Raw genomic sequence first — 18,580 nt, 5'->3', positions numbered from 1 at the left:
CCATACTGTATGTACGTTGCAGAATGTCAAAGTTGTTCAGCTGAAAAAATCAGGCCTAATGTTATTCACCATTCAATGGCTGGTGTTGGGTCGGCTACACACTGACACTCAAAGATTATTTTGTTTCCATCGTCGGATTGCCGGATGGTCGGTTTTTCAGTGAATGTTGGCTTTGCCCCTTCATCTGGAAGATCATCACCTGCACATGAAGAAGTACAAAAAATGTTCCATTAACAAAAGAAATTCCATGAAACTTGTTGAGGTAAGAGCAATACTGCATGTATCACACGGACATTACAGGCAAATTCAACTAGGCCAACAGGCTTTATTTAGAACATGCAGCAAGGAACATTTTGGTAAAACAGCCTATTTGAACTATCACAAGTGGATGGAAGACATGCTAAAAAAATAATTTATAAAGTGAAAGTGAAAAAAAAAGAACATGAAGAAATTATATTGAAGGCGATAATTGGGAAATGACAACTGGCAAAGTATTCATTCAGCTTTCGGGCGTACTTTAGCCAAGTCACAAAGATGACTTTGTTATGTTCAGCAGTACAGCAACTAAATTAGGTGCACAATAGCTAATTATATGTGAATTAACTATTTCTGTTTAGCACTATAGCTGCTTTGTTCACATGTTAAATGTTCAGAGTGAGCTACAGTGCTGCTTGTGTGGTATAGTTCATGACTTCAACCTTTAATAAATCTTTCTGAAAATTTTTAGTTTTAATGTCTGGGAGTCATCATACAAAAATGTTTTTTTTTTTAAGATGCATCGAGTACAAGATATATTCGATTTAAGATACATAAAGAACTTTCGTCTTTGGTGCAGACTGCCAACTACTGTTTTCAAAACAACACTTATGAAATTGACGATGCCTTAGCAGTACTTTCCAAGAATGAGCAGGTAACTGCACTTAACCTGATGATCATTGTTTCTGCTGAAATACAATGTTGCTCCTCATGTAACAACCTCCAAGTAGGTATTTCAACTACCACCAGATGCCTAAACAAAATGTCTTTACTTAAAATTCACTTACATTAAGTTCCCTCATGCACTATGTTCTCACTTAGTATACAAAACTTTTTTTTCCCCCTAAACGAACAAAGAAAAGTGAGGCAACTAAAAATGGACAGTGCTCTGAAGGAGGTCTTTAAAGGCTACACATTGAACCAGCAACAATGCATAAATGTAGGTGGCAATACAGTCAAATAAACTTTTCATAGCAAAAATAAGAAAACATTATGCAAGTCATAAACTTACTGTCAAAGTTTAGGCTGATGTTGGCATTGCCTTCCCCAAGTTCGTTCTTGGCAGTGACTTTGTATTTGCCGGCATCCTCAATGGTGACATCATCTATTTGCAGTGTAACATGGTAGGAATTTCCATCCTTGTCCATGTGCACCTGTCGTAAATATGATTACCTTTATCACACCACTGCTGCTACACCACAACAAAAAAGTGGCCTCTGCATCATGCATACCTGGAAACGACAACAAGAGGGGGAAGGGAATAGCAAGCTTTCTTTCTCTTCATTTACCCTGAGCACATGCATTCTGATGGAAACGTACACAAATTATTAGTGATGATTTGCGTCTAGATGCAGCACAAAAGCATCAGCAAGTTTGAACCAGTACAAAATCACAAGCAACACATTATCTTTAGAACACAGTGGCTTTTTCAGCAACTTTGCTGTTGCCAATTTCACCTGCTTCATGAGGCTGTTTGCATAAGCGTGCTTGATACAAGCACCTCTCTTGCATCCTTTCACTATGAGATGACTTCCATGGGTATGATTGTAGACTGATAAGTAAAAGTTTCTGGCGAACAAAATTTATTTTTTGTAAATATTTATAAAGAATTCATAAAATTCATGAGCCTGAATTAAGAAATCTTGCGGATGATTTCGGATAGTTGGCAGGCGGGTATCTTGTGCACTATTTATTATACTTTCTGTAGGCCTTGCACCACTTTACTATAATTATAGCAGAAACTAAATATGGTTCTAATAAAAATTCACATTACACTGTTGAATGCACCTAGATGTGGTACATAAGATAACAATATTGTGTGACATGTTTATTATTTATTTATTCATACTGTCAATCCCATCAGGGATCATAACAGGAAGGGCATACATAGTTATCTTGCAGTGTAACAATAATAATTAGCGCAATAATAAGGTTAGACATATTAAACATGCAGTTAGCAGAGGCAGACAATGTAGTAGGCATAAAAGTAACGTTATACTCTGTAATAATGTTGATAAAAAAAGCAACAGGTAATCAAAGCCAGAAAATATACAAAGGTGAACAAAATGGTATGCATAAATTACACAATACATAGCATTAAATTTAAGAGTAACAAGGGGTAATGAGGTAGTCTGTCAAACATCAATGGTGGTAAGCAATAATTACAACAAGAAGGAAGTAAACAATTTGCATAAATCAACAATAGTACTCAGTAATGGCAACATATGTCTTACATAGGACACACTGGTCACTGCATGAATGAGTGGTGATGAGAATATCCACTAGTGGTTAAAAATAAAGAAGGTCTGCACTGGCATATGCATTGTGATTCCTGCAGGTGTGAGCTGTGTTTTTCACACATAGAAATCATAACAAAAAGCAAGAACATGCTAATGAGCCAAATTTTAGAGGCCCCTCAAGAGAAACAGAGATAAATGCATCTATAACATGTCCATATTGTAGCAATGCTCAGAAAGTGCCTTTTTGTAGAAACTTGTCAAATAATACAAAAAGCCATTTATCATTATTGGTATACTTTTTCACCTCTAGTCTTATAATTCTGCACACACCTTTGATGTATGGCGTGCAATATATAAGTGACGTTTCAAGCCTGGCAGCAGTTCATATTGCTGCTTGTCTTGTCTGTCCTTTTCTGTACGTAGCCAACAGAAAACGAAGTCAGAGAAAGTATAGGGGAAATTACTTGTCATGTTTAATCTCTTCATTTCAATTAAAAACAAGTAATTTCTCTATGCATCCCGTGACATCATTGTATCATTGTCTGTTGGCTTCATATGATTGTGACTAGCAAAATTCAGGCCACTCGGTCTCCCTTCTTCTTGTCCCTTTTCGTATGTGTCTTTTCATAACTGTCTTCTAACAGCACTTTAAGCTCTCTTTGCCCTTAGATATCTGCATCATTGTCACACAATTCTTACTGCTTCATTATAATTATGGGTATGAATTTTCTGCTTCATTGCAAGAGTATATGAAATCCAGGGTATGACACAATCCTGTCTGGTCGCAAAGAAGCATGAAGGAAAAAAGAGAATGCTGACCAAGAACTAAAAAAAACATTTAGTGAAAAAATTAAAAGACATTTTGGCTCCCACATGGGTACCTGGTTCATAATGAGACAGAGATGCGCATCTGCCTCATCGTGAACAATGCTCTCGAGAGGCAAAAAGTCCTTTAATTTTTTCATGATATGTTTTTAGTTCTTGGTTGGTGTTCTCCTTTTTTCATCGTGACAAAAGCGTGACACTAGTTCACAAACATATGTTACATTAGGTGAGTTGCATACAATTTCTCAAGAGTTGTAAGATTAACAAACCGCTCAAGATTCTGAGGCACTAAAATGAAAAAGCTGTCTGAATAATGTGGAAATACTCATGATTATGGTGACAGCAGATTTCACAAGTAAGCTATGTTTTTGTCACATACACCATTAAGTAGGCTATGTGATAAAAAAATTATAAGTGTTCATCCACCACCACTGTTTCCTTCAGATTCCAGCGTCAACATTATTGATACAAGACTTAAGCACAACTGCTTTCGCTGACATAAATTATAATAAGCAAGCTCAAAGAAATCAGTCTATACAGCAAGCTCTCACTTTTACGAATGTCAGTTTAATGAATATTTCAGAGTAACAAACTTTTAGAAAATCCCAGGCGGTTTTCTTATGTTTTCTATGCAAAAATCTTTCAGTTAAACGAATTTCTGAATAGCAAATATTTCATTTAAACTTGATCAGTGGACCTGGGCTCATCTTTGAAATCAGTTCAACAAAGTTTTGTGCTCTGCAGTGCTGGCGCAGTCGATGCTCGCCACCCCGAATTGCCCGTCCAGCAGCATAAGAGTAACACCCGCTACAATTTGAAACTGCTGGCATAAATCCTGCCTTTCCCCCCTGTGTGGTGAAAGCAAGCAAGAGGAATAGTGCAAGGAGGTGATTGACCCCAGAATGTGGACAGAGGTCTGTCACCAGCCGGATGTTGACAGCAACACTTCATTTGAAGACTATGTGCAATGTGACATTTAGCTCGTTACCTGTGCTGAACTATCAGATCTGGAAATTGTTTCCAGTATTCGTCCCGAAGAAGAAGAGTGCGATGAGGAAGATGCAAAGGCAGATTCAAATCCTGTAACTCTAGCCAAGGCTGTAGGATGACTTGGAGAGTTGCGAGACTTCATGTCTCAGCAACAAGCGGTGCCAGAGGAAGCGCACAAAAACATACTCTCTGGACAGCTTTGTTACTTATTGCCCTTTAAGAGTAACAGTGCAAATGAAATCAGGTGTAGAACCGGTAACACTGCCAAATTACTACTCAGAATGCCAAGAAACAAAAGTGCTCTCAAATCTGTTGATGTGATTGAACATATATATATATATATATATATATATATATATATATATATATATATATATATATATATATATATATATATAGTCAATGTTAAGGAGATTTCTTGGCATTGATCATAATGTCCATGCCTCAGTTACATGCAGTTTGGGTTATCAGTGCAACCTGCCATGGTGTACAGGTGCCCATATATGCAGGCGTTTAAAAGAGACTACAGTTGGCAGGCGACCGACCGCCTATGAGAGGCGCCTATTATACATGCAGTTATCAGGTAAACTGTCTCTGCAAAAGGCTCTTACAAGCAGATGCCTCATATGCTGAACATTGCGGGACACTGTAGATCGACAGGAAGCGCAGAGTTCGAAGTGGCGGAAGCGCGCGCCTTTGACTCTGATCCGCAGCCCCAAATTCGCGACTGAAGTTATTTCTATTTGTCCATCTTTCAACAGGTGACAGTCGTCAGCCGACCAGGTTTGGAGCCAGCCTTGATCACTCAAACTAAGTACTCGAGCAAAGGCATGTAAGGCAGCAATTAAGACGGCAGCCTGGGGCTTTTACTGACCTGGAAGCGGCCCTTTGGAACCACGGGTGTGCCGTTATGAAACCAACAGACAGTTGGCTCCGGGTCCGCCAGGATCCGTGCCTCGAAGAGGAGACGCTCGCCATCGTCCTCCTGCCGTATTGTGGGCTTCTTGGCAAACGTCGGCGCGATGCCGTCGATTTGCCTGCGTCATCAAGTAAAACCATACTGAAGCAACACTACGGTTCACTTTCGGCGTGTAAAAATATGAGCGATACGCTCTCTCGCGGAACAGTTGACCAATTGAGGCATACGACTAAGACCCACATGGAAAAATGTAAAAAATTGAATAAAGGTTTAGCCAACAACTAGAAAGTCAGCAATGCGAAACTTTTGGCACGCTTTTGGCATGCTCAATTCAGCCGCGAGTTGGCTGATAGCGATGGCGATTGTACTGACGTGTATTCTATGCATGTCACATCAAGCAATCTCGTGCAGACACACAGCTTTACCTCATTTACCTGATAACTGAAGGCTGCAGAGCTTATAGGCTTATCCAAGCCTACTTATATTTTCACAATCAAGTGTCGAGAACGAACTCGCAGGCTGACTGGTACCATTAACTGCGTGGTCACATGACGACGCTCAGGAGAGTAGGCTTTACCGTGAATACACTAATGATGAGGAAAAGACAGCCCCTACTAGGCAACGAAAACAGTCCCCACATTTCAACAAAATATCTGGTTTTCACAGCTTTTGCGTTATTAAAAAGAGCGAATACGAACGCTAGAGATGTCGGTCGATAGATCACGTCTCTGGTTTGCTGCACCACACTCGCGAAGGCGCCTATCTATCACAATAACTTTTATTGCTAATAATTACAAATATTTCTTTTTCATTTTAGTAATACTAGTGCCACGTGAAACTAAAAGCCCGAAAGGAGTACATGTCCGTTGCTATCACCTGCAGGGCTACGCATATCGTACATGCACGAATCGCACGGGAAGAGCTGTTAACTCAGGCCCGAGCTTCCTGCTACTGAAGGTGGGTATGACGGTCTTCCCTTTCAGGCCTGAGTCGAGAGACAAGAGCTTAACTTGGGTCAATCGGTTACTCTAGATGAATGTGCAGCAGCCAGAAAGGAACTATACGACAACGCAGAAGTCAAAGGCTAAATCAGTAGCGCTGATTGCTAGCTAAATTTTGTTAGAACTCCAACAAAAGTTTAAATGGCTGGCGATATTTCAATAAAATTTATCCGTTACACAGTTCTGGTGCTTATTCTCTGATTTATTATCATTCCTTATGCGCACTGCATCTCTAATTGAAATGAGCTCGCAGCGATTCTGAATGTGCAGTCGACGAACTCATAATGCATGCATGTGCACGAGCTCGTTATTCCCAAGGTGCACGCGGCATCGTGTCAACTGGCCGTTACCGCGTGCGAGTGAATAGAGCATGTTTTCAAACGTTCGAGATCCTTGATAACTCTTTCCAATTTAGTCGCTTGTGCCTGCTCATGTGCGGCAATACTGTAGTGTTGGACCAAATCTAAGCATCCCGGCAATATTATGAAAAACTAAAGGCGATTATAAGAAGTCATTTGCATACAACGTGCACACACGGCAACCAAAAATATATATATATACATTTGATTTATTTCTTCGTTTTCTTAAAGACCATTCTTATTGCGTGCTCACGCACGTACATTCGTTACAGATGCCCCGAACAATCCAAAAGAAACCTTCTAAATTTAATCAGGTTTCTTCTTTTAGTCATTAACATTCCGTCTTCAAAATAACATTTATTTTATTTATTTTTTTAGAAATACTGCTATCTAATTTAGAGACATAGCAGAGGAGGGTTACATAACTTATGAACACAAAATGTCAACCAACATGGTTAGGCAGTTCTTTCTGAAATTGATTAGTCGGCAGTGAACGCAGAGAACGATCTAAGTTATTCCATAATTCAACAGTGTGTGGAAAAAAAAGAAAACTTATAGCAATCTATTATTGGAACGAAGGGATCTATGTTTATTGGCTGAGTACGTCGGGTTACTCGCGCAGTAGGTGTGACTAGCGAGATTGGCGCTTCAATCGATCCATGTACGATTTTGTGCAGCAGGATTAGACGGTCACACGTGCGACGAAACGACAATATTATGTTATGAGCTTAAAGAAACAAAACAATTGGCCACACAATGTTTGTGCAACAACTTTTACGCTATAGCAACATTTCGACTTGTTTTTGAATTGGACGTTCACTCAACGAGTTCTCGCATCGGTCCTTCCTGCATGCGTTCTTGCTCATTCCTGCCTTCGCCGGTCGCACGGCGCCAGCTGCCTTTCCGCCATTTCAGCACGCGAGATGAGCGGCTCCCACAACGAGAACTTCCGGTTGGGTGCTGTCCACCTACGTGCTGCGCGTGATGATGGCTAAAGCTGAACCATGGCGGTTGAGCTGCAGTGATTCACGATCGGCTAAGAATAGCGCGCACACAGGTGCAACGAGAGGAATACACACAACAACGCAGCACTGACTCTCAGTTTGAATATTTAAAGGCACCACGAAGTATAAATAGCAGTTGCATGGCTTACCGACATAATGTATAGCGCGAAGGCGCAATTACAAAGAAGAGACACAAATACGCGTCTCTTCTTTGTAATTGCACCTTCGCGCTACATTATGTCGGTAGGCAAACACCAACTGGACCATCAACAAGTCCTTCTACAGTTGCATGACGTGTCGCTAGTATACCGACACACCTCGCACACTGCTCTTTGCCCGTTTCCTCCATTTTCCGACTGCGCCGCGGTAAACAGAATATTGTACGGAAGCGGTACAGTGCTGTCGTCATGGGCTGCTAGCATATATGGCGTTTTCTAATTGTAAAAGCCAATGCACAGCACAATATATGTTAGTATGCAACGAAGTAGTTGTTGAAATTCAGAATAGTGGCTAACCGGACTTGTTGGTACGAACCCATAATTTAACAAACAGTGCAAAAAACGGGAAACAGAAAAGGGGCACACGACACAGGCACGTAGTACAGATGCATTCGGCGTTTCACGGCCATGATAAATTGACGTAACTGAGCCCAAACTTAAATAACTGTTTGTGTAAATGCTAAAGATGACGGTGTCGACGAACTGGAAAGAAAAAAAAAACAGTGCCCTTCCACTCTGTGAAGAAGGATGACCAGCAAAGCTGTGTTGTGGGCCCCTTGATGGCGAACTGCATCTGCGCCGCGGGTCGGCCCGGCATCGCACTATCTTCGGAATCGTCCCACGAATGGGGGAGTGCTTCAAGCCTGCTTGACCTCCGCCGCGGGTCGGCCCGGCATTGCACTATCTTCGGGATCGGCCCACGTATAGGGAATGTTGTGTCTACACACGAACATGAGCCTGGGAGGACTAGCCCTTAACAGCTTCGCTGTAAAATTGTTTACATCCTTGTTAATTAATTAATTATTAATTAAGTATTAATTAATTATTGATCACGACAACGAACGCGGGAGCATTGGCACGAGCGCGTTCGCGCGGTAGCGCCGATGGGCGTCAACGAGCCAGTTGGGCAAGAAGACGACGACCCACCATGGTTGCTCAGTGGCTATGGTGTTGGGCTGCTGAGCACGAGGTCGCGGGATCGAATACCAGTCACGGCGGCCGCATTTCGATGTGGGCGACATACGAAAACACCCGTGTACTTAGATTTAGGTGCACGTGAAAGAACCCCAGGTGGTCGAAATTTCCGCAGTCCTCCACTACGGCGTGCCTCATAATCAGAAAGTGGTTTTGGCACGTAAAACCCCATAATTTAATTAAGAAGGCGACGACGCTGGAGCCCATTCTGATGATGATAGTTTTGTTTAAACACACGGACACAATCCTGGCGGAAGTAGCCCTTAACAGCTTCGCTGTAAAAATGGTAGGCGACCCCAATAGGTGTCTCTTAGTGGCACTCGCACCTCGGTGTTGGTGTTCTTTAGTTTAGGCGAGCGAACATCCTACTTCTTTGTGGTTTGGGAGAGGGAAAGTACGCTTAATTCTGCAGCCCATATGGGAGCACGGCGCAGCGAGCGTATCTGGCGCGATATGCGGGCGAGAAGCGAGGGAGGGCGAGGAGGAAGCGCAGCGCGCGCCACCTGGCGAGGCGTAGCCCCCTAGCGAGCTGCGCACGAAGCGCACCTTCGCGCCCTCTCCGGTGTCGACGTCAAAGCGTGTAACGAACGCGTGTGCGCAGCTGTTGCAAGGAGGTGCGCGCCGGTATAGGAGAAGCGAGAGTGGAGGGAGTGATGTCACATCCGCTCTGCTAGGCAGATGTTCAGTCTATGCCACGCAACTGTTTTCCATTAATTGGCCAGTTAAATATCATGCCACCGTCTTGTATGTGACATAATTAGTGACGTCATTACTTCCGTTTTCTACTTCCGGGTTACCAGGAATTAGGCCAAAGTCGTGCTCATGTCGCGGATCTCTAATGTCTACGATTCTGTGCATTGGTGTGCGGTATTCAGTGATTTCTAATCAATTCTAATTATTCCCGACACTTCAGTAACTCCACTTTTAACTAAACTTATGCTCTAATATTATATCTATAATGAAACCCATAAATTTTGTACTGTACTATTCTATTCTGTTTTTTCTGATATATATTTAATTTCGTCCCCGGTCGTTTCAGGAGGTGAACTGGAATGCTGCGCAAGAAGCAAGAGTGTCACTCGATGCTCATGCCACTAAAAGTTAAACATTTTACTATCGAGTCAGTGCAGCGTTTGTGTACCTGAAAGGTACGGAAGCTGCATCGAGGACGGAGCCGCAGACATTCCCACGACTACGTTGGCAAAATGTGCCACGTGGTGTGAGGGACCAAGAAGCCTTCATGACGACCGACACAACAGAAGTAGTGCGTGCGAGCAGGCCGAGCAAGAGCGAATACCACAGAAAGCAGAGATGAGACATGGCGTGGGCTGCATGCGACGCGGCCAACAAACGTCGGATTGATCCCGGACGGTGAGCCAGGGAAGCACACAGGCGGCACTTACGCGTGGTGCCGAGACAGTGTTGCCACAGACAATAAACAAACAGTAGTAGAGTTTTGCTTGAAAAATCAATAGATATCAGTAGATTCTAGATGCTGGCGAAAGAGGTATTTTAAACGAAGTTTCTCCCTGTACGGTTCCAGTGCTTATTGTTATTTCTTCAATGTGCCGTCTATAAGCACAATAAAATGACCTCTGAAATTCTTTGCGCGTTACGTGTCTTGAAAACAAAAAAAACAAAAAAACACGCATTGATAAGCGGTAGATTTCGTAGAAAGTAGTAGAAAAGTAGAACAGTTTGAAAAAGTAGTAGATTTTGCTATTGCTTTTGAGAAGACCCAACAATCGGTAGATTCGGAAGCTTTATCACCATATCAATAAAAATTTGAAGAAAAAAAATCGGTCGGCAAATTAGTACCTATGGCAACACTGCACTGAGAACGTCGGCGGATGACTACACCAGACCATGATCCTGCTGTGGCAGGCACCCAGACCTCAAAAAACGATTTGTCATTTTCTTTTCTACTTGTTTTGTGCGCTGCGGTAGGACGTGATCGTGTGAAAGCGATCATGTTGCAGCATAGTTGCACATCAACGATGTGCAACTATGCTGTAGCTATGGCATAGAAACGTACGTATGTTATATATGTGAAGAGGTCAGACACGCTCTTGCGAAAATGTATGCAGCAAAAATGCGCATCCGTCTTGTGACAAAGCTTCGCGTATGGTTATGTACATGAGAGTAATTCTGTTAAAACGTAATGTTATTTGTTGCATGCAGAAATGCTATAATCGATTTTGAAATGGAAAGCAAATGTTGCAGTACACGCTCCCTGTTTTCTTGAATGTCATTAACGCACACAACGTACATATTGAAAACGTAAATGAAAAAGTGATCCAACAATTTTATCCATGTGGTAACGTGCGTAAATGTCCCGATGGTGCTAAAAAACTTTTTTGTTCGGGTTGTCATTGATATTTTGCGTTTTCTTTTTCTTTTATTCTTTTCCTTGTGCTAGTGCCATGTTAGGTGCGTTGCAAAAACAAGTATGTCGTTAAAAAATATTTTTTTATTTATTTCGTGTGCTCGTTCGATTTTCTTGACATGCGACTCTTTCTTATTATATATCGATTACTGAATATTAGACAAATATTGCATCATGTTAATTTCTCTCCCGCTGCACCACGTTGTTAAAGGGCCTCGAACAGTGTTCAAGGGAACTAGACATCACTTTTTGTTCGAGTCTCCTTCATTTTGTACGCTGTACGTGCGTAGAATAATAAAAACATGTCAGTTTTCAAGGTAGCGTACATACATTTATTTTTTAACAATCATTTCGCCTCTTTTTCTTGTTTTCGCTCACTGGCCGTATTTTCCTAAATCTTGCCACATGTGCTTGGTAGAATACAAGTAGCCAGCGTTTAGGCATATGTGGTAGAACGAGCCTAAAGTATTACACGCGCGGCCACCTGTAAAGCTGCCTTCTCCATTGCAAGATTACGTGTAGGGAGAAGCGTGCTTCAGATAGGTTCTTTCATGCGCCCATGTGCGCGCAACTGCACCTCTGGACTCTGAGATGGGTAGCGTTTAACGGACTGAATGAAGACATCGGGTGCTTGCATGCGCCAAGAGGGCGCAATGTCAAGCGGCGCTGCGTTCTGTGAGGGACAGCATGCAGAACTATCGCTTATAACACTTCAGTCGCAGCTTACAGCTGCAAAAACTGAAAGACTTTGTTCATAAAAGGATGTTTAACAAACCTTAACTGCATTGGAATGCTACCGGTAGTATGCACCCGACATCGCCGCCGATCCACAGTGCACGAGTTACAAAGCCATACCAAGAGCGGTGCGAAACACTCGTCAACCTCTCTTCCGAAAACGCGCGCTTATTAACTGAAACGCCATCATCTTGTCAGTAAGAGCACGTTGTGATGGGCCCTCGTACACAAGCCGGCCAGTCGATCATGATACCTAAACGACACAAAACCAACTAAGACGGCAAAGTAAAGGCATTGATGTTTGCAGATTGAGTAGGCTGGCTATTCCACATTTTGGAATATGGAAGGAGAAAATATATAAGCAGAAAGAAAAGAGGCACGCAGTAAGCACCACACACTGGCGCCGAAGCTAAGTGCAATCGAGGCTTTCGTATTCCTTGTCGCCACTTTGCGGCGTGTCATCTCTTTCCTTCGTCCCTTTGATTCTTTGTCCTCCCGATTTATATGTTTCTGTCTCCGTTTTTCTGAAAAGCGGGCAGGCGTAGTGCCCTTTCAGATTCGGTTACCCCTCTCTCCTTACCCAATTAGGCAGAAGTGTCAAACATACACTCAACTGTTGACTCACTCAATCAGGTTCAAGTTCTTATTTCTTCTTTTACTTTTTTTATTTCTGTTGCGTTTTTATGTCTCCAGAGCCAATAATAATCGCTACCAAAGCGCCGCGGCTCAGCCACTATCAGCCCTTACGTATGAAAAATCTTGCGAATCTGCGCAGCGTATTTAGAAGGCAGCGCATAAAAAATAGACGTCAATAAGTGGGTGAGTTGGCATATTCGTATCGAACGAGATCATACAGCGAAAACGCCGATCAGTGATGGGCACGTCTTACAAAGTAAGTGCTTTGAGAACCTGGCTCGTGTCCACGGTTATATTGTTCTAAGGCACGTCATCATCTGCTCACGCGTAAACAGGAAATCGGCGTCTGCAGGCCAATATCACGTGGGAGCAAAACGCTTGCGCCAGTGGCGCCCATGGCCAAGCAAAGAAGGAGCGAAAAGTAATGCTTCCCGGCATCGTTTATTTGCCTGAATCTAGGCGACCAGCAGGGAGGACGGAAATGGTGCTGAAACAGGCTTTTCCCTCTGATTAGTTGCTATCTCTTGTGCGTTTTATGTCGCACTCTCAACGTTGCTAGCTTGTCATTATTATTGTTTTTTTTTCCTATACGCGTCCAGCATGTTGCAAACATTGCAGAGAGAGAGAGAGAGAGAAGGAAGGCAGATATGTTAACCAGCCAAGAGTTTGGTTGGCTACCCTCCGCTGGAGGAAGGCACAAGGGGAAGAGAGAGAAGGGAGGATGTGCGCAGACGTAAACGAACAGAAGTGTCGGAGCACTTATGTTCATTTACGTCTGTCGAAATCGCGTCTGGAAACGGACCTGTAATGGCGCTTTTAGTCTTAAGTGCAATAAGAAACACAGCTTGACGGGCCCATAAGTTATTGTTTTCACTTTCTGCTTTATTTCACTAAGACTTGAGGCGTTGCGAAAGCTAGAGCTGACGTCAACTGTCTCGCAGATGTGGTCGCAGTTGCAGGTGTACACTAAGGAGGAACACACGGCAGTTTAGACTTGTAGATTACGCGTTCGAAAGTATCCGTATTTCTTGGCACAATATGGCCGTTTGGAATGACAGAGATAAATAATAGTCAGGCGTCTCCTATACGACTACTTCTAAAGTGTACACTAAAGCGGCCATGGCACCATGGCGATGACAAGAAGCTCAATCCGTCTTCGTTAATTTGGGTCCACCATAAGAAGGAAGGGTAATTAACTCTGATAAGTACGTTATGTTACTTGTTGCATGCAGAAATGCTATCTCTGAATTTGCAAGGAAAATCAAACATTATGGTATACACTCCTTGATTTCTGCCCCTGATGTACCAGTTGGCCTGGTTTACGCTCCCCCTCCCCCTCCCACACACACAGAATAACGTAACTAGGTCAAGTGCTCATCGTATGTAATTTAACTGTTTTGTAAATAATGAACGGTTAACTAGCCTCACAGGCGCTTCCAAGATCTGTTACGTCACCACAAGCTTGTGCGGGAATTTCAAGCTGGCGCAGCTTCGACAGCAATAACGAAGAAATGAAGTCTAGACTATCATCGTGATATCTGGGCAGAGATTGCGGTGCTAATGTTCGGAGCGGCCATTCAGTTAAGTGGAGAGCAGGACTCAAATTTAACGAGAATAGTCGCTGTGCATACAATGCAGCACAAAAACAGAGAAGCCTGTTTTGATACTCCACCGTAGCACTGCGACAGTTGTGTGCAGGCTGACAGCTGAATTTGCGTATCCAGTCTTACCAAAGATAACGAATCCAAAAATGTCTTCGAGTACTCCACTATGTAGCTATGTCTGCACAGCGCAAAAGACGAGGACAGAAGATAGCACACAACACACTACCTGTGTTGTGTCCTATATTGTGTCCAAAGCTCCCCCTTTATTTACTTCGTAGAGTTGTCCTAATCGAATGTAATGAAATCGCAAATGTAATGAAAAATAATAATGATAATAATAAACCAGAAAGATAGAGAGAAAAGAATGCCACAAATCCATCGGAAATACCATAGCCCTTACGCCGAACATGTGCCAGCGGTACATGTTTGCGGTATTTAGGTCGAGTTCACGAAGCTCTTCTATCGTTTGTCAACTGTGTGAGCTGTCCAGTCGCCTTTGCTAATGCATGTAAATTCGCTGCTAAGACTGGCCGTGTGCCTGGTTTTACGGACTACTTTGGCATACCAAGTATATTTTGTGTGTATGGGCCCTGGACCGCATAAACATAGAAAATTTCTTGTTGGAATAATCTACCAAACATCATGGCGTGCTGTGGTACCAATCATTGATTTGTATACCACACCCGATGTATTCGATTCACATCGTTGAAATTTATCACTGATAATAATTATACGAATTTTGTGTTGATGATGGAAATAGAACTTGTTCATGTACCCACCCTCTCCTGCACGGGCCGTGATGGGCTTGCAGTATGTTCAACTACAGTAATGTAGCATAAGGACTTGCAGAAATATATTAAATAATCCGACCTTAATCCGACCGTGAGTGCCGCCACGAGTCCACTGGGTAAGCGCAGTGCGGCTAACTGAGGACAGCCGCGTTTCGCTTACGTTTACCGCGTCGTAGGCACCAAAAACTCTGTTTCCTAAGACACAAACTGAAAAATGCCCCTCCTAACGTGAAATTACTGTTATTTTACATTTATTAGACCAAAGTTAGAGTATGCATGTATATCATGGGATCCTTATACTAAATCAAATATCGTGCGTCTTGAAAAAATACAAAGAAAGGCAGTCAGGTTTATACTTAATAAATTCGCAAGACTGGACTCTCCCTCCAAAATTATGACAGAAAACTACATACCTACTCTTGAATCGCGCCGAAAGCTGCTAAGACTTGAATTCCTTTCCCTTCTTCTCAACAACAGGCTTGTAATTAAACCATCGACTTATATAACGCCTGCACTAACACGGCAAACAAGACAGCATCATCCGGATTCACTAACACCCTATTATGCTCGAACTAACACGTTTAAATTTTCTTTTTTTCCCAGAACAGTATCAGACTGGAACGACAGTTTACAGACGCAGTGTGACTAAAATTTGTATAACTCTGTATTTGTTTGTTCTTAATTTGTTCTCTTTTGTTTGTATACGTTCTATTGCCCCTCTGCTTGGACCGAAAGGTCTGCAGTATGTACTAAATAAAAATAATAAATAAATAAAAACGGAAGTCATTGCGTGTACGTTAACACCCAAAATGAAATTTGAACTGCGCGCCACCGTGACATTTAGAAGGCGGAGCGTTGTGGCCACGCTTCACTCCGCCACAGTCTTCGCGGTGCAAGGCATTGAAGAAGGAACGGTAGCACAGGGGAGGCCGTGTTTCACTGCCAATAACTCCGCTTCTGCTGAACGCACTGAAGTACTTTTTGCGGCAAAGTATTTCTGAAGTATCCTATTTTCACTTCAAATGCCTTTTTTACAATTTGATTAAAAAGTGCTTCAGGGCCCCTTTAATTACTTGCTTAAAGACCACCGTTGCAATGAGAGCATTGCAGGAGGTCAGAGTACATACGTTTGGGCTAGTTGATCTATCTGATACTGATACTGGGACCATGGCGCTTAAACGATGCAGACAGGTAGAGAAGTACGGTGGCTAATTTCAACAGAATTTTTATTTCGAAGAATGATATACTTGTACATGAGCTCAATAACAAAAAATTGAGGCAGAACCCATCTCACGATGACCGTCGATGTTAAAGTGTTACCACATTGAATCGATATAGCGACACAAACGTACTGACACTGTACAAACGAATTTTATGAGGCGTGTAGTAGAGCGGGACTTCTCTTACGCGCTTCTCAAAGAAAATCAATACTCCAAACTAAGAAAGAATATACCTCTGCTTGCCCAGCAGTGCTGTCAGTCTGTATTGTATTGTGCGGTACTTAGTTCGCAAGAACTCAGCTTTCACCGTGAAGCTGGGGCCAGGTTCGCGCAGATGTTGGTAGACGTTTTATGATAAGTCAGCTCCCGTGCGCTAGCAACTCACGACGTCCTGCGAGCCGACAGTCAGGGTACAGAGAAATAATGGACGTGCTTTTAGAGCGACGCCCTTCGACAACCTAGCAGCTTCAGTTTATATTTGCAGTGCTCAAAAAGGTAATGATTAGTTCATTCAATGATTGGTTGACAGCGCTATACGCTGCCCCTAAATTGTGTAGGAGGGTCGCCGCCGTCAAGAGTCTCGAATACATTTCCGCAATCGGAAGTCCTTTAACGTGGGTCAAAGTATTAACTCACGGAAGATTCACGTTGCCAGCGAAATTCGGTTAGTCGTCCACTTATAGCTCGGTCGCGGTGCGGCAGGCCAGCGGCGTGAAAAGACACCGGTGCACACTTGTGGACGACACCAAAGAGAAGGGAAGCGCCGGATAGTATCACGCGAGGAACCGCTTGGCTGCCTCGCTTGACAGCGGCATCAGCGATGCTTTCGTCGGTCTCACATCACCGCAGTTCCGGTGAAAAGAAGCCATTTTTATACTTCCCACATTAAGCCTGAGTCTTGCACGTTAAAGAACCCCAGCTTTTCCAAATTATGCCGGAGCCCCCCCCTACGGCGTGCCTCGTAATCAAATCGTGGTTTTGGTACGTAACCCCCCCCCCCTTTTTTTTTTCTTTTTAGCCTGAGCCTTGATCGAACTGCTCAGCCAAGACTAAAGCATGTGGTATATGGTTACAAAACGTCAGAGCTGCTGAGCTGTTCTTGGTGGGTAATTAAAAATAAATATCGCTACTGTAAGAAACATTGAGAAACGCGGCACAAAACTGTGACGTATAACGTCAATGATAACCGGCAAGCCAGAGGGACAATGAAGTTCTGGAGTAGTCCTCGAGAATGATATTGTAGCTGGTGACAGAACGCGCTGAATAAATGCTGCTAAATGGATATTTTGGGACATAAGGACGCAATACAAGCACCGATAGACAAACGCACCTACTACATAGCGAACGCGGTCCCTCTGAAGCTTTTCTCTCAAGCGCTATAGGTCATGCAGTGGTGCAATTCCGTTGCGGTGGCCGCATTCCGACGGAACTGGAAGGCAAGAGCTCGTGTGCTGAATTTTAGGTGCACGATAAAGCAACACTGACAGAAAATAATACTCCCTTAGGGCCAGATTGTTCCTATGGGATATGAAATCCATCACTTCTCTTTTTAGACCAAGATAACGCGAACTACCCTGAACTTTTTCTACATGAGGGAAACGTCGCGACACCAGCGCCCGATAAGCTCCTGCTTCAGGAGTTGGGCTTGGTGGCACTGGCCTGTTCATGCCATAACTGCAATGTCCGACCGGAATTGAGGCCAGCACGAAGCTTGCGCTTGGCTGGATTTAAGGCATCACCACGCTGAAGTTCACAGAGCGTGCCAGCTAAGTCTAGTCAATGCTTTAAAGATATGTTTGTGCGCTATAATTGGAAGCCGCTAAAATCGTCTTGTTGGCCTACTTTTATTTTTTGGTTGCAGAATTACTCAAGCAAAATAAATCAGCCTCCAGTATACTAACCTTCGTCAAAACATAAAAGCTCCCAAGGAGAAAGTTGGACTGCATGCTGGGAAACGTCCGAACAAGCGCTCCTTAAGTCATTGCCAACTGTACCACTATTTTTTTACTAGTCACAAACAAAGCCCAGGAAATATTTTTAAAATGCTCACGCGACTGCTTGCTTGCGCGTCACATTTTAAAACCTACCGCGCATGAATCAATCGTGCTTTTAACCTATAGCATGCGGCCCCTGAGGTAATGAGAGGACAGCGACGCAGTTGTTGGCTGCAACGCCAGCGATCGGACCTTTTTCAAACAGCCGAAAGCAGCAAGCGTTGCAGTTCACGATAGCGATGAGTAGACTGAATAAATCTAAATCATCTCTGCCCTGTAATTCTCATTCTCACAAGGCTAAGAGTGCTATGCGTTCATGTGCGGAACGTTTGAGAGCACTGCCATGGCGACGCGCAATATAAGAGTCCCGAGAGTCTTTTTCGTGTTTCGCTGTATTTAGGACGTGCAAAAAGTTATTGCGCAGTAGG

General features: G+C 43.2%; 1 protein-coding gene across 5 annotated transcripts in view; it reads right to left on the bottom strand.

Annotated features, from left to right (window-relative positions):
• Positions 1–18,580, bottom strand: part of bt (projectin protein bent) — a 250,126-nt gene that overhangs the window by 172,992 nt on the left and 58,554 nt on the right. For all 5 annotated transcript variants that reach the window (XM_070525700.1, XM_070525701.1, XM_070525702.1 and 2 more), the window contains 3 exons: positions 5,185–5,347; positions 1,268–1,409; positions 70–199 (listed from right to left, as the gene is read on the bottom strand). In XM_070525700.1, the coding sequence (XP_070381801.1) occupies positions 70–199; positions 1,268–1,409; positions 5,185–5,347 (435 nt within the window). The remainder of the gene's footprint in view (positions 1–69; positions 200–1,267; positions 1,410–5,184; positions 5,348–18,580) is intronic.

This window comes from Dermacentor albipictus, chromosome 9, assembly GCF_038994185.2.
Source record: "Dermacentor albipictus isolate Rhodes 1998 colony chromosome 9, USDA_Dalb.pri_finalv2, whole genome shotgun sequence".
In the NCBI taxonomy this organism is placed as follows: Eukaryota; Metazoa; Arthropoda; class Arachnida; order Ixodida; family Ixodidae; genus Dermacentor; species Dermacentor albipictus.
This window is presented reverse-complemented; position numbering and strand designations above follow the sequence as displayed.